The 16,169-nt window shown below is 41.8% G+C and overlaps 1 protein-coding gene across 1 annotated transcript; it reads right to left on the bottom strand.

Moving 5' to 3' along the window:
• Window positions 1-709: 709 nt before the first annotated feature.
• On the bottom strand, window positions 710-15,585 carry LOC125455316 (prostaglandin E2 receptor EP2 subtype-like). Its single transcript, XM_048537095.2, has 2 exons — window positions 14,580-15,585; window positions 710-4,789 (listed from the first exon to the last, which is right to left on the bottom strand). Exons 1-2 carry the CDS (start codon window positions 15,360-15,362, stop codon window positions 4,562-4,564), a joined length of 1,011 nt encoding a protein of 336 aa, XP_048393052.1. The 5' UTR covers window positions 15,363-15,585; the 3' UTR covers window positions 710-4,561.
• Between the last annotated feature and the right edge of the window lie 584 nt (window positions 15,586-16,169).

The raw sequence follows: 16,169 nt of genomic DNA, 5'->3' as shown, positions 1-16,169 counted from the left end.
CTCCCTGTGCTGGAATGAAACTAGACGTCATCGTCAGTAAACATTCTAATCCTGACACAAAAGCCAGAGTTGTTACCTGGCAAGTCCAGCTCGCAGATTGCTCTTCCAGACCTCCACCAATCACCAACATCTCTGGTTTGCTCCATGTGTAGCAACTACACAGATGTGTCCCCTCTCATACAGCAACAACTCCAGGTTACTTCCCAACCTCCACATTGGCAAACCAGGGTGACAGTTATTCTCCGTCCAGCATGTTCTAGACAAGTCATGTAGCACAAATGTCTGTTGCCAGCTTTTGACCATGCATGGCTTGGCTTCAAATATGGTGCTGGAGCCAGGTATCCCAAGAGGTCTGGCCACAAGCAAAGGGGTATGGTGTACTGGTAATGAGATTAATTTTGGAAAATAACACATGAAAATTCACTAAGACTTGCACAGAGAAACCCTCTCTGAAACTCACCAAAATTGATGCTTGTTCAGTTTCTGAAGATTCAACCCAATACCTCAGTTCAGCTGTACCTGTGTTTTACACCATTTCATCAGAATTTCCTTGCTATTGTAATGTATGCCCCTACTGATCTTCTATGCTTTACCGACCACTTTCTCAACCTGCCCTGCTACCTCGACTGATTTGTGTGCATATACCCACAACATTCTTCTGCACCAGCATCTTTAGAATTTTATTCTTTATTTAATATTGTAACACATGGTAAGCACTGCAGACTTATGAGTGGGAGATATATATTGAACTATGTACTGCTAAACATACATTCCACTGTATTTTTGTACGATAAGTTGTTATTCATTTGCACAATTTGTTTAAACAAACAGAATGTTTTGAAACATGTTATGCAATGAACTTCTTGGTTAACAACACAGGAATTACACTTGCTCTGTTAAGCACAAGCATCATAGTTGGGATGTGAAAATACATATAACCAAGAGTTCTTTTTTATATGTGAGAAAGTAATGTTGTCCCCATGCACACTGAAGCATAAGGGACTACAAAGGTACACTGCATTATTGCTACATGCCTGACGACATGAAATAATGATAAAAGGGAAAGAGAAGGATGGCAACAAATCCTGAGGCAGTCATCAGAGCAGTGGGCCTTAAGACGTGGTTAGAAATAAAAGGCCCATTTTAAAAACGTGAAGAATCTATTACATTGCCAATTGCCCCCAACATAAGACAAAAATATATGCCACACCATGACTTATGCTCGTCATCATATTTAGAAGACTTTATAAGCCAAAGCTAACCATAAATTTATACTTTTTTCTTAAAGGATTAATCTAGGGAAGACATTTATTATTCAACACAGTATGCATTTTGCGTAATCAGATATTTTACTGTTATTAATGCTATTCTAAACTTACATCGGTGATCTGCAAATTGAGATGGGCTTTAGGAAAAGTGAACAACTTTATTTCTTAATAAAATACTAAAATATTTTTCCTATACACCTACAGCCCCTTTAAAAGCTTAAATGAGGTAGAGTGATATAAAAATGAATAGAGAATAATTTTGCAGAAAATAGTTTTTATTCATTATATGTATATTGGTCTTAAGATAATGAATATAAATTAGTTTTTTGCTTAAACCCTTTCAGCACATTGAGATTACCTCTGCTATTCAACTGGAAACTTAAAACCATTTTCCTCTTCCCAAAACTAATCTAGTTTTTATTTCTAAATAAATAGCGAAATTTCTCTGCAAGTCTTTGAAGCCTTTCGAATGAGGTATTTAATTTGTAATTCGAACTGTCATTTTTATGGCAGCTCTTAACAAGTTTCCTGTACCCATAATAAAACTAAATTCCATGACATTTCCACATTGATTAAGAAATTTTCAGTGCATCTCATGTGAAAGATTGGAACAAGTAGGTCTGGGCGACCGATTACAAAATTATTCCAGAATTTGTCTTCTCCAATAAATGTTTATTCTTGCTCTGTTTAAATCAGTTTAAAGTCTTACAGTTCAAAGGAAAGCAGCCACCAGGTCTACAGCTCCCTGAACAACAAAAATATTCAACTTACACCAAAATGAACAGTTTTCCTCACACAAGACAGGCAAAAGTGGCGTGGCTATAGAAGGACTGGTGATACTGCTCAGTTAATAACTGCTGTTGTCCTGAAAGTCTCTACATAAATCAGCATTGGCAATGAGCAAGATCTGACAGGAAGAACAAAACCTGTTCTAGGTTCCAGACATGTGAAGCAAAGCAAAGAATTCGAGAGGGATGTGCAAGTTTACATCAGAAAAAAACATTGGAACAGATTGGCATTCTGTCAAATGTCAGAAAATCTCATGTTAGTCTTTATAAAATTCCACAACTTTGGGCCTTTTCTGGAGATTTTCATGACTTTATTTGGCATTGAAAATTTTTCATGACCCAAGGGAATCCTGTCAAAGTTTTATATCTGTATTAGGAGTGTCCTAGAAACTTTTACTGCAACAGTTGATATTTTCAATGCTGCATTAATTTGTGTTCTCATATGTAATTAGTGTGAAGGTGAAGATCAATTGTTCATCAAGCTTTCTCCATGCTGTGATGACTGAATACTTTCCTAACTCTCCCTTCAATCCCCCAACGTCACTTCAGGTGTCCCAAGTACTGCAGTGGCTCAGGAAGACAGCTCACCACGACCTTCCCAAATGCTGTTGGAGATAGGAAATCTATGCCAGCCTAGCTAGTAATGCCCACATTCCAATGAAAGAATGGAAAAAATGAAAAAAAAAACAAAGCCTCCCTGCATGTTCATTAGAAAATCCGTTTACAATGTTAGAGAGATTCCATTAAACAGTGTGTAACCAAAAATAGAAATATATATTCACTCTATAACACACTCTATAACAATGGGTTTGGCACGGCGGCTCAGGGGTTAGCACTGCTGTCTCACAGCGCCAGCAACCAGAGTTTGATTCCACCTTCGGGCAACTGTCTGTGTGGAGTTTGCACATGCTCCCCGTGTCTGTGTGGGTCTCCTCTGGGTGTTCTGGTTTCCTCCCACAGTCCAAAGATGTGCAGGTTAGGTGGATTGGCATTGCTAAATTGCCCCTGGTGTTCAGGGATGTGCAGATTAGGTGGGTTATAGGGGGATGGGTCTGGGTGGGATGTTTTGAGGATTAGTACGGACTTGTTGGGCTGAAGAGCCTGCTTCCACACTAGTGATTCTATGATCTACGATCATACTGCATTAATGAAATTTCAGGTACAAGTTGATAGACCTGTATCATCCCTGTAACGTCTGATGTACTATTTTAGTGCATTTGTCCAATTTTCGCTAAATTTAGTCAACATCTACTGTACATTTGAAACATTTTATCATGTCCATATCTGAAGGCTTACTCCATCAACTGGTTTCCGAAGCAGACTGGTTCCATAAGTGACCAATCCATAAATTAAATCAATGACTATGCAAAACTATGTTTTCGCTAATTGAAATTCATTTAAAATATCTGCAATTCTGGAATCACCATATTAAACAGCATATAATGTTCTAAATCAAGTCTACAAAACTTTGGATTCAAAAGCAAACATGCAAGTTATCCAAATGAACATTTGTAACATAAAAATGTCAAAATCAAAACCTTTTTAATTTAAAAAAATACACAATAAGTCAAATTTTGACTAAGTGAAAGATGTTTTAACTATACAATAAAAGGAATCAATATAAAGTGTTCTTTTAGCAGGTCAGTAGACTTTTTTTTAAGCTCATCTAATTAGCCTAATGGCCGCAATCCAGATCCAAATGGTACTGGGCATTGGTAAAGAATTATCAACTGTTCAACTGGCTTTCATTTGGGACTGTTTTGTGAATCTGTTCCAGCACAGAGAGATAGACACCCATTAGTCAACTATTAATTACAGTGCATCCTATTCTGTTCTCCGGACTCAAACGTCAGCTTGGTACTAAGTGACATAGTCAGTCTTAATTAGTTAGTCTTAGTTTAAAACAAGCTGAATAAATAACTATGTTTACTTTGTTCATAAAGTATGGCACACGTTGCAGATTTTAGCTTCAGTATCCTCATTCAATAGATCTAGCAAAATGTACATATCTACATTTAACTGTGGAAACAAACTGCATACATAGCAAGGAAACATCAAATAACCTGAATGGTACTGGGAAGGTTAAATACTTTTTAAAAGACTGACAAATTCAAAACGTTCGTGTAGAAAAATAATTTAAACTGTACCTACTTTTACATTTTCTGAAATTAAACGTGTGAACATGCAAGTTCTTTTCCCAAATGCATAAAATAAATCAAAATGGCATAAATGTGGAGAAGTGTCACATTGGATTTGAAACATTAACTATATTTCTCTCTGCACAGTTGAAGTCAGACCTGCTGATTTTCTCCAGCACTTTCTGTTATTATTTCAGGCTTATGAAGTTTGACAGTCAGTGTCTGTTTGATTGTCAGGACCAAGTCTTCTGTACAGGTTGCCACATGCTGACTTCTTTCAAACAAATTGGTTGATGACCACTTGATTTCAGGAAACATCACCTTCATTATGATTAAAGCATCAGGACTGTCTGCTTCAAAATGACTCTTACTGAAATGTTTCATTCCTTATGAAAGCTGTAGTCTGCACTTGGTGTCCTCTAGATGTCATTTTACAGCACAATAACTTGGACAATGTCTTTTTAACGACAGATGTATTCAGAATAATAAAAACCCAAGGATCAATTATTGAGTTAAATGACAAGCATCGGAGTGCCGTAAGGTCGGCAGCATAGTTCTGCTCATTCTGAGAAATTGCCCCAATATATGCGCGAACCTAGAATAAATACAAAGAAATGAAACACAGAATTACACAAAATACACAGTGCAATATCAGGCATCCTCTCGAGGCTCCTTCTATCTGCCATCATTTAATTAAATTCCTTCTTCCTCAGGTCAGGTGGCTTCCACTTAGATTTTCCAATACCATTCACCTCAACTACTCCCTGCACTAGTGAATTTCACATTCTTACCATTCGCAGGGTAGACATTTCTTCTGAAGTTCATACTTGAATTCTCAGTGACTATCTTATATTGATGGTCTCTAGTTATTTTTCTTCACCATCATTTTAAAGAGTCTGTTAAGCCTTCTCCTTTCACAAGGAAAGAGAGTCATTTGTAAAGTGATTGATCCACCTGCAATTTGGTTACCGCAGGAGACTCCCATGGGAACAGTTGGAATGCCTCTAATGATATCTTCAAAGCATCCCTGAACACCCCAGCAACTCATGGCAGTCACTGGATTGTGACCAATCAAAATGGAAAAGGCTCACAGAAGGAGGAACTGATCTTATTGTGGAATTTGGCTGAGAAGCGCAGAGGTGACATTAAGGCATCAGAGGGAGCACATATACCTCCGATAACTTATCTACCAAATCTTTCAAGCATCACTTGACGCACATGTGGTAGGATCTGAAGATCACACAGTGAACTTATTGGGCTGTAATTCACTGAACGATATGTTGTTTAACAGACCGATTTATCTGTATGTTGGATTTGCAGGAAAAGAGTTTCAGAGATTGTTAAGTGTTTTACGCAGATCTATAGATTAACATAAATACCAGTTTCCATCCTTCCTTTCTGAAAATCTTCCCTGTCCGGACGCCAAATCCTTACTTGGGTAAAAAATACCCAGATTTTCTTTTGTGAATAAATCCACAATCAAATTAACTTGTCACCCACAAAACTGCTCACCACGGGCTGTTTGGCAAAAAAAAACAAAAGGGGATAAACAAGAGAAGGGACTAATTCATTGTGGTGTTGGAGGGGAAAATAATGCACACCAGCCACAGATCTATCTATCCTTAAGGCTTTAAAGATTTTTGACAGAACCTCAAAAAAGGGAGTAATCAAGGGAAGGACTCCATCAATGCACTGTCAGAGAGGAAGTAATAGACCTCTGCCCCAATGACGCTCACCTCTCTCTGAAAGCTTCAAGGGCACTATTGGACACTATGTGCTTCCTCTCCAGGGCAGACCCCAACTCCCTTTCTTATTATTCAAAATAAGCTCTTTCCATCTTTAGATAACAAAGTGTGCAGCTGGATGAACACAGCAGGCCAAGCAGCATCTCAGGAGCACAAGCTTTTGTTGCTTGGCCTGCTGTGTTCATCCAGCTCCACACTTTGTTATCTTGGATTCTCCAGCATCTGCAGCTTCCATTATCTCCTTCCATCTTTAATTTAGTAACCCACTGTCAATTAAAACACCAATTACCAACATTGCCCACCAGGGGCAGTGTGCCAGAGTCCAGCTTTAATTTTAGAAATTGCTATGGATCAGACCAAACCTCCTTCAAAAACATCAAGGAGACAGCCAAGATCACAACTTTTATCTTATTTAAAGGCAAGAGTAAAGTGCCTATCATTGCCAATCATCTATCTCAATGCTACTTTTTCACACTATTGCCCTATCTCTTGAAATCATTAGTATCTAGAAATCTATCAATCTCTGCCTTGAACATATACAATAATTGAGCTTGTCCAGCCCTCTGGGGTAGAGACGTCTAAGTATACACCAGTCACTGAGTGAAGAAATTCCTTCTCGTCTCTGTCTTAAAGGGCCTGTCCCTTATTCTCAGACTGTGTTCCCTGATTCTCGTACACTCATCAGGGAAACATCTATTCTGCAATGATCCTGCCTAGGCATTTAAAATTTCTATAAATTCATCCATTAATTCCCCTAAATTCTAGCACCTATAGGCCAAGTTTCCTCTATCTTTCCTCATGGAAAAGTCCTGCCATCCTAAGATTGGTTTGGTGAACCTCCACTACATTCCCACTATGTTAAAGAGACCAAAACAGCATAAAATACTCCAGTCTCACCTAATTTCTTTAAAACAAAGCAAGAGTTATCCAGCACGGAAACAGACCCTTTGATCCAACCACTCCATGCAATATATAATCCCAAACTAACCTAATCCCACCTGCCTGCTTCATGGTACATATCCTGCCAAATTTTTTCTATTCATACATGCGTCTAATTGTCTTTTAAACATTGTAACTGCCCACACCTACCATTTTCTCTGAAACATGCGAGCCACACTCTGTGTAAAAAATTTGACCTTCATGTCTTTTTTAAATCTCTCTCCTCTCACCTTAAAAATATGCCCCCTAGTCTTGAAGTCTCCCATCCCAGGGAAAAGACACCTACCACTAACCCTATCTTATCCCCCTCATGATTTTATAAACCCCTATAAAGTCACCTCTCAACCTTCTAAGATCCCGTGAAAAAATTTCCAGCCTATCAGCCCTTCTTTATAACTCAAACTTTCTGTAGCAGTCAACATTCTCATAAATCTCAAGCTTAATAATATCCTTCCTGAAACTAAGTGACCAGAACTGGACACAGTATTCCAGAAGAGGCCTCACCAATGTCCCTGCACAGTATTAATGTGGATTTCATCAGCTTCTCCCCTCCCCCCACTGCATCCCAAAACCTCCCCGGACTGATCTATCCCTCCCTACCTCACCTGCGCCCTCCCCATAGTCTCCTCTCCACCTATCTTCTCCTCTATCCATCTTCGGTCCGCCTTCCCCTCTCTCCCTATTTATTTCAGAACCCTCTTCCCCTCCCCCTTTTCTGATGAAGGGTCTAGGACCAAAACGTCAGCTTTTGTGCTCCTAAGATGCTGCTTGGCCTGCTGTGTTCACCCAGCTCCACGCTTTGTTATCTCGGATTCTCCAGCATCTGCAGTTCTCATTACCTCTGATGACTTCCAAACTTCTAAATTCAAAGAACTGAGCGATGATGGCAAGTGTGCTAAATGCCTTTTTAATTACCCTGCCTACCATGACACAAGCTTCAAAGAGTTATGTACCTGAACCTCGAGGTCCTCTGTTCTACAACACTACCCAAGGCCTATCATTAATTGTATAAGCCCTTTCTCCCGTGGTCCAGACCCTGCCCATTTAAATCCACGATTCCTCTGATGCTTTGCATATGTTTCAGACTTTCCAGTTTGCTGGCTCCAGCTGCCTCCTCTTTAGCAGTCCCTTCACATGTCCATTCCCCACCAGGATGGTCTCAGGGCTCTGTGCTTCTTCCTGAAGCAAAGGCCTGAACGGTTACCACTCACCACCACCCTCCTTTGGGTGGCCAAGCGCCTCCACACCCTGAACAATTTCTCTTTTAACTCCTCAGATCAGGGCGGTCGCCATGGGTACCCTCATGGGCCCAAGTTATACTTGTCTCTTTGTGAGGTACATGGAACATTCCTTGTTCCAGTCCTATTCTGGCCCCCATCCATAACTCCTTCTCTGATATATCGATGATATCATCAGTGCTGCTTCCCTCTCTTGGCCATAAACGGAAAAGTTCATTGATTTTGCTTCCAATTTCCAACCTGCTCTCACTTTCACCTGGTCTGTCTCTCACTGCTTCCTTCCCTTCCTTAACATCTCTGTTTCCATTTCTGGGGGAAAGACTGGCCACTAATATCCCACTATAAACTCACTGACTCCCACAGCTACCTGGACTATACTTCGTTGCATCCTGCTTCCTGTAAAGGCTCCATCCCATTATCTCAGTTCCTCCGCGTTTGTCGCATATATTCCAATGAGGCCAACTTTGAAAGCCTCCGAAATGTTCACCTTCTCCAACCAAGGATTCCCCGGCTCCGTTGTTGACAGGGCTCTCAACCGGATCTGACCCACCTCTCGCACTTCTGCCCTTAGCTCTTCTCTTCCCTCTGGAACAGCGATAGGGTCCCCCTTGTCTTAACCTACCATCCCATTAGCAGCCACGTCCAGTAGAACATCAGCCGCCATTTCTGCCACCTCTAGCGAGAGGCCACCATCACATATTCCCCTCCCCTCCCTTGTCTGCCTTCCACAGGGACTGTTCCCTCCAGGACATCCTGGTCCAATCTTCTTTCAGCCCCAACATCTGCATAGCCCCTTCCCCTGCAACTGCTGAAGGTGTAACACCTGCCCATTTACCTCCTCCATCCCCAGTATCCAAGGGCCCAAACATAGGTGAAACAGCACTTTACCTGTACTTCACACAATTTAGTCTACTGCATACACTGCTCACAATATAGTTTCCTCTACATTGGGGAAACAAAAAACACTGCTTCACAGAACACCTACGTTCTGCCTGCAAAACAACCCCAAGCTTCCAGTTGTCTGCCACTTTAAGACATCACCCTGTCCCTGGCCAACATCTCTGTCTCAGGCTTGCTAGAGTGCTCCAGCAAAGCTCAGCACAAGCTGCAAGAACAGCAACTCATTTTTCACTTGGAGATCCTGCAGCCCTCTGGGCTCAATATCGAGTTCAATAATTTTCAGACCTGATCCCCTCCACATCCTAGCCCCTTCCCCATACATTAGACCTTGTTAAAACATAGCCTACCATTACACACTACCTACTGTTAGCCATTAACTATCTTCATTAACAGCTATTCACCTCCTGGCCAGACCGTTATCCACTCCTTTATCTGTCCAACTGTTCTTCTTTCTCATTGCACTCTATCCCCACCTATCATTTACTCCTTACCCAGTTCCCCCAACCTTGTCTTCTGCATATACACTGACATTTTCCTAGCGACCATCAGTTCTGAGCAAGGGTCACTGGACCCAAAATGTTAACTCTGATTTGTCTTCACAGGTGCTGCCAGACCTGCTGAGCATTTCCAGCAACTTCTGTTTAAGTCCTTTCTCTGTTTGTTGTACGATAACGCAATACTTCACATTTATCCAGATTGAACTCCATCTGCCATTTTTCAGCTCACTGACCCATTGGATCAAAATACCTTTGTGATCTTAGGAAACCTTCTTCATCGTCTACTATGCCTTCAATTACGGTGTTGTCTGTTAACTTACTAACCATGCCTTCTATATTCTCACCCAAATCATTTATATAAATTACAAACAAAAGAGGGCCCAAAACCAACCCTGTGGAACACGCCTGGTACCAGGCCTCCAGACTGAAATACAACCTTCCACCAACACTCTCTCTCCTGCCATTAAGCCAATTATGTATTCAATTGGCAAGTTCACCATGAATCCCATGTGACCTAACTCTACTAATTAGTCTACCATGCAGAACCTTGTCAACCTTTACCACTGTACTCAATTCCTCTTGTGTAACATATCTTTTGACTTCCTGACTGCTTGTTGCACCCACAAATCTTTTGGACAACCGTGTTTAAAATCTCTTGCAATTTTGGAAATACTCTGCACTTATGGGTCTTCTCTCAAAGTGGATACATCATGTCATATACCCTTCTGCCATATTCTTGCCCATTCACTCAGCTCATCAAAATCCCCTTGGAGCCTCTTCACAACCTCCTCAGAACTCACATTCCACCTAGTTTTAGAAATATTATATTTACACTCCTTATCAAATCATTGATCACAGAACGTGAGCAGCTGGGGCTCAAGCACTGATCCTTGTCGTACCCCACTGGTTGCAGTCTTCCAACCTGTAAATTAGCCATTTATTCCTGTTCACTGTCTTTGTTCCATTAACCTGATCCTCAATTCAAATATATTACCCCCCAGTATATAATCCCCACACTTAAAGTGCTCTAATTTTGTTTACTAGTCTCCTGTATGGCATTTTATCCAAAATCTTTTGAAAATCCAAATACAGCAGACCACTGATTTGCCTTAACTATCAAATTTGTCAAACATGATTTTCCCTTCTTAGAACCATGCTGATTTTGAAAAATTAGGTCATTACTTTTGAAGGGTCCAGTTACCACAACTTTCATAATAGATTCAAGTATTTACCCTACTACTGACATCCAGTCAACAGTTGTGCAATTCCTGGATTTCTCCTTCCCTTCTCTCTCAAATTGAGATGCTATGTTTGCAACCTTCCAAACTGCAAACACCTATTCTGGAACTAAATAAAAACCAAAAGAACTGCTGACGGTATAAATCAGGAACAAACACAGAAGTTGCTGAAAAGGCTTAGCGAGTCTGAGGAAGGGTCACCGAACCCGAAACGTTGATGTGATGTTTTCTTCACAGATGCTGCCAGACCTGCTGAGCTTTTCCAGCAACTGCTGTTTTTGTTCTGGAACCTAAAACAGTTTGAAAGATGATAACCAAAGCATCCACCATCTCTGTTGCCTCTCTCACCCTCTGCAATTTCAGTCCAGGGAATTTATTAATTTTCAGTTCCATTAATTTGTCCATTACTAACTTTTTACTAATACTATTTTCTTTGAAATCTTGGCCCCTTGGATCTCTATTACTTTTATGAGATTTCTCAGATTTTCCTATATATACATCCATAAATTATTCATTTAGTTTCTATGCCATTTTCTTATTCCCCATTATATAACCTCCTGCCTATAATAGGCTTACATTTGTCTTTGCTAAACTTTTTCTTTTTATATTGCCTTACAGGACTCTACAGTCCATTGTTATGCTTCTTGCTAGTTTACATTAATAGTCTATTCTGCTATTCTTTATTGCTTTGTTTGTCCTCCTTTGCTAAATCTAACATATGCAAATCCTCAGGCAATTTTTGGCAATTTCACAAGCCGCTACCTTTAAGCAAATTAGTTATCTCACTTTTCCTGTGTTTTTGTGCCTTGAAGGAATGCATGAATGTAAGCCATGTATTGATTATTTAACTGTCTACTATCACTTGTTTGTCTAGGTACCTTTTAATGTGTCCACATATCCAGAGTCAGCACAACCTGTCATACATTCAAAGTTCCCTTTGTTTGAATTTAAGACCCTAGTTTCAGATTGAACTATGTTGTTTTCAAAATAAAAGAGGATTCTGTCTTATTTCTGTTACTCTTTCCTAATTTCTTGAAAAACATTATCAATTAGTCTTGTATCATTGTAAAAAATGATATAAAGTGACCTGTTACCAAGTTGGCTGCTCAGCGCACTGCCCTTGAACACTACTTTGTAAACGTTCTAAAAATTGATCTTCCCCAAATATTCACAGGATTGTTGCTTATTGGAAGTTGCATATTGATTGCATTTGCCCATGATTACTTCAGTGCTCATGTTATATGCACCTCTCACTTCCTGGATTATACTGTGGACCATATTATTACTCGTGTTTGGTGGTCTGTAATCACCTCTTATTAATGTTCTCTGCCCCTTGCTGTTTCTCAGTGCCATCCAAATAAACTGTACATCCTGTTCTTCCCACTGACAGTCCTCTCTCACAAATATACTGATCCCATTCCTATTAACAGCACTACCCCATCTCCTTTTCCTTTTAGTCTGTACTTTCTGAACGTTGCATATCCTCAATACTGAAACTCAAGCCTTGATTGTCCTTCAGCCAGGTCTCCACAATGGCAACTAAATCACACCTGTTTACTTCTGTTTGTGCTACTAAGTCATCTAACTTGTTGTAAATGTTGCATGTATTCAAATAGTGTCTTTAATTCTACCGTTTCAACATTAGAAACGTAGAAAATAGGAGAAGCAAGCCATTTGGCCTTTTGACCCGCTCCAGCATTCAATGTGATAATGGCTGATCATCTAACTCAGTGCCCTGTTCCAGCTGTCTCCCCACATCCTTTGATCCCTTTAACTCCTTCTAGAAAACATTCAATATTTGGCCTCAACTGCTTTCTGTGACAGAGAACACTATAGGCTCACCACTCTCTGAGTGAAGACATTTCGCCTCACCTCAGTCCTAAATGGCCTACGTCATATCCTGAGACTGTATCCCATGTTTCTGGACTCCCTGGCCATATGAAACATTCTTTCTACATTACCTTGTCTAGTCCTGTTAGAATTTTATAGATTTCTATGGATCCCACCTCATTCTTCAACATTCCAGTTACTGTAATCCTAATTCATCCAATCTCTCTTCATACTTCAGTCCTACCACCCCAGGAATCACTTCCTTCGTATTGTGTCAAAAACTGTATTTGTTGTTGGTATATGTTTCAGCTTCTACTTTTGTTTGCTGTTTTTCTCATCCCATTGCCAGCTTTGTTTTGCACCTATCTGAATTCCCTTTTAAGTTTCCATTTCCCCTAACAAGCTGGTTTAAACCTTTTTCTGAGAACATGAGCAGATCCCCATTTGGGGATATTAGTCCCAGTCCTGCTAAACTGTGACTGTCCTCCTTGTGCAAGATTGACCTGTCCCACTTGTGAACCTAATATCACAGAAATCTTCCTACTCTCCAGCCACACGGTAATTTGATCAAAACTATTATTTCTATATTCACTAGCATGCGGTAGTGAAAACAATCTTGAAGTTACTGCCTTAAAGGTCTTATTTTCATCCTCTTTCCTTACTGCCTAAGCTCTGCTTTTGGACTTCATCCCTCTTTTTACCTATGTCATTGGTACCAGCGTAAATCATTACGTTTATGTTGCATTCAACTTCTCCCAATAAATTCCCTCAGCTGCTCAGTGACATCCTTGTACCGGGTACTAGGATGCAATGTATCATCCTGTAATCAGGTCTAAGGCCAGAAAAAGGCCTTCTGCATTCCCCTGACAATTGCATATCCTACCCCAATTACCTTTTAACTCTCATCCACAATCACTCCTTCAAGGCCACATGTACATTTCATTGAATCCCTACAGCATGGAAACAGGTCCTTCAGCACCTATTGTCTATTGTAAATCCACACCGTCCACTCAGACCATCCTACCCAGGCCCATCCCCCTATAATCCACTTAATCTACACATCCCTGAATGCTATGCGCAATTTAGCTGTGAGGCAGCAGTACTAAACACTGAGCCACCATGCCACCCATTTTCCCAAAAAGCTAATCTACAATTAATCTTTGTGACACCACAAACTTTCTTGATCCTACATTTCTGAGGAACCACTACCCCCAATAATATCCAAAATGGAAAACCAGTTAGTCAGCAAACAGACTCAAGATCCTGGCGCTGCCTGCCTCCTATTGCTAAACAATCCAGTTGTAACTTGTTCCTTTTCTGCTCGTTGACTCCTACCTTGCCATGTGGTTATGTAATTCGACTGCTACTCACATAGTTCTCACCTTTGTGGAACTAAATTGATAATATTAACTCAAACAAATCAAAGACTAAATGAATAAAATTGTTACTAGCTTTGCGAATTAGACAGTATGTCAAGTTGAACAAATGCAATATCTCTGGTCTATGAAAATGCTACTGTTGCTGGTATTGTAAAATATGTGTTATTTCTTTTAAGGGTAAAACATACTATTGGGTTTATAACTTTCTGTTGATACTGTCTGTAATGGACTTCGTGATTAAATTTCAGCTTTGTCGACGCCTTAGAGGTCTGCTTGGGCTTTCTAAGCTTTTCTCCATCCATTCATTTCCAAAAACTCCACGGATGGTAACACGTTGCTGCTACAGCTGGTCGGAAATTCTAAGAAGGAGCCTGGTGAGGTTTGATTATACAATTCCTCAGTAAAATTCCCTCGCTTTAATTTCAACTCGATCCTTGAGCAAATGCAATATTTTTTGTGACGTAAAACCCTCTCAGTTCTCAATATTTTCTCTCACCCCGCTCTTTTCTCACATCCAATTTAATAAACGACGAGAGCCCGTTGGCGCGCCGGGAGAGCACACGCCAAGTGCTGTGGGCGCGGGTAATTTCACAGCTTGCGGGACCCGCGTGGCACTCACCGTGAGGGGCACAGAACAGATCACGAAAGTTATCGTCATGATGGCTAAAAGAACCAGGTGGTCCACTTCCTCGGACTGAGAGCCGCGAACGCTCCTCGTGTTGGGCGCCCTGGAGCATCTCCGTGTCCTTTGCCTCTGGTACATGCGGCAGAGGTTGACAATAACCGAGACATTGCACAGCAAGATGGAAACGATCAGCACCTTCATGAGGATGGCGTAGGACAGGGAGTAGACGCGGTGCTCGGTCCGCAGCGAGCTGGTGTGCATCATGATGAAGCACCAGGTCCCCGGGCAGTACTGAGCGTGTTTACCGAACTGGAAGAGCGGCAGGGAGCAGAAGATGATGCAGAAGCTGTAGATGAGCGGGATGGCGACCAGCCCGGTGCGCCTGCTGGCATGCCGCGAGTAGAAGTAAGGGCAACCAATGGACAGGCAGCGCTCCAGGGCCATGGCGAACAGGATGAACATAGAGGTGAGCCCGAAGAAAGCCATGGCGAAGGCGCAGTAGTCGCAGAGCCGGAGCTTGGTGAGTGAGACCCCGTGGGCGTAGGCGGTCAGCACCACGGGGCTGATGAGCACGGTCCCCATCAGGTCAGTGATGATCAGGCTGTTCACCAGGATGTGGAAGAGGGACACCTCGCTGCGGCGGCCCCTCTTGTGCAGCGCCAGCACCACCAGCGCCGACACGTTGCCCAGGACGCCGGCGACAAACATGAAGGCGCTGACTGCCGGCCCGGCGCCAGCGATCACCTCCGTAATGTTAGCGCAGCTCTCATTGTGCATGGCGTGGCCGTTCGCTAGAGAGGCACACGCGGGAGAAAAAAAAAGGGGCTGTCTGTCTGTCCCTCTCTCTCTCCCTGTTTCTTCTCAATCCGCGGGAAACTCTCTGACAGACCTCCTCGAAAAACCCAACTCCGCACCAAGACAGCAGCTTTACCGCCCGCCTCAAACACAGTTCGACTCCTTCCCACCTGAGGGAACGAGCCACATGTGGCTTTGAGACACTCTGTCCCACCCCACCCCCTCTCAGTCCCCGCCTGACGTCAGGCTCATTCCCCACCCAAATCCCAGCCCACTCCACTTCAGAAACAGCGTCGGTTACACTGGCAACACTGGATGCTGTCTCTGTCTCCCCACAATTTATATTCCACCTTTCTCCCCACCACACGCACATCCACACCAGCACACTCCTACCTCTGAGCCCACTCTCCCCTGCCCCTCTCCTGCCAAATCTCCACTGAGCTGACTTAAGACAGGGCTGGGGAATTCGCAAGTTGAATCTTGCGGCAGCAAGAGCCACTGGAAGTGTGGGAGGGGACAGGATGTGAGTAGTAAGAAAACACAGCCTCTTCTGTTATTTTTTCTTTGGCACCAACCCCTGAAAGGGCAGAGTGACACATACCGAAGAAATGATTGATACACCTTCAGAAGTACTTCCATGTGCAGTATAAATGCCATGACGTGAAAACCCAGAGAAATTAAGAAGACACAACAGTTTTTCGATTGTAATTGATGAATGTTAAATGTGTGGCATTCATCATTGTTTACAGGTCACATTTAACCAGATTTCACAATAGATTGAGTCATTAA

Source organism: Stegostoma tigrinum, chromosome 10, assembly GCF_030684315.1.
Source record: "Stegostoma tigrinum isolate sSteTig4 chromosome 10, sSteTig4.hap1, whole genome shotgun sequence".
NCBI lineage: Eukaryota > Metazoa > Chordata > Chondrichthyes > Orectolobiformes > Stegostomatidae > Stegostoma > Stegostoma tigrinum.
The sequence above is the reverse complement of the archived record's forward strand: the minus strand, read 5'-3'. Positions and strand labels throughout refer to the sequence as shown.

Bases quoted from the DNA above. Each gene is read 5' to 3' on its own strand.
- LOC125455316 (XM_048537095.2), bottom strand. From the start codon at position 15,362: ATGCACAATGAGAGCTGCGCTAACATTACGGAGGTGATCGCTGGCGCC. The intron at 4,790-14,579 runs GTGAGTGCCACG...TATTTATTCTAG, and splicing joins TCTGTTCTGTGCCCCTCACG to GTTCGCGCATATATTGGGGC.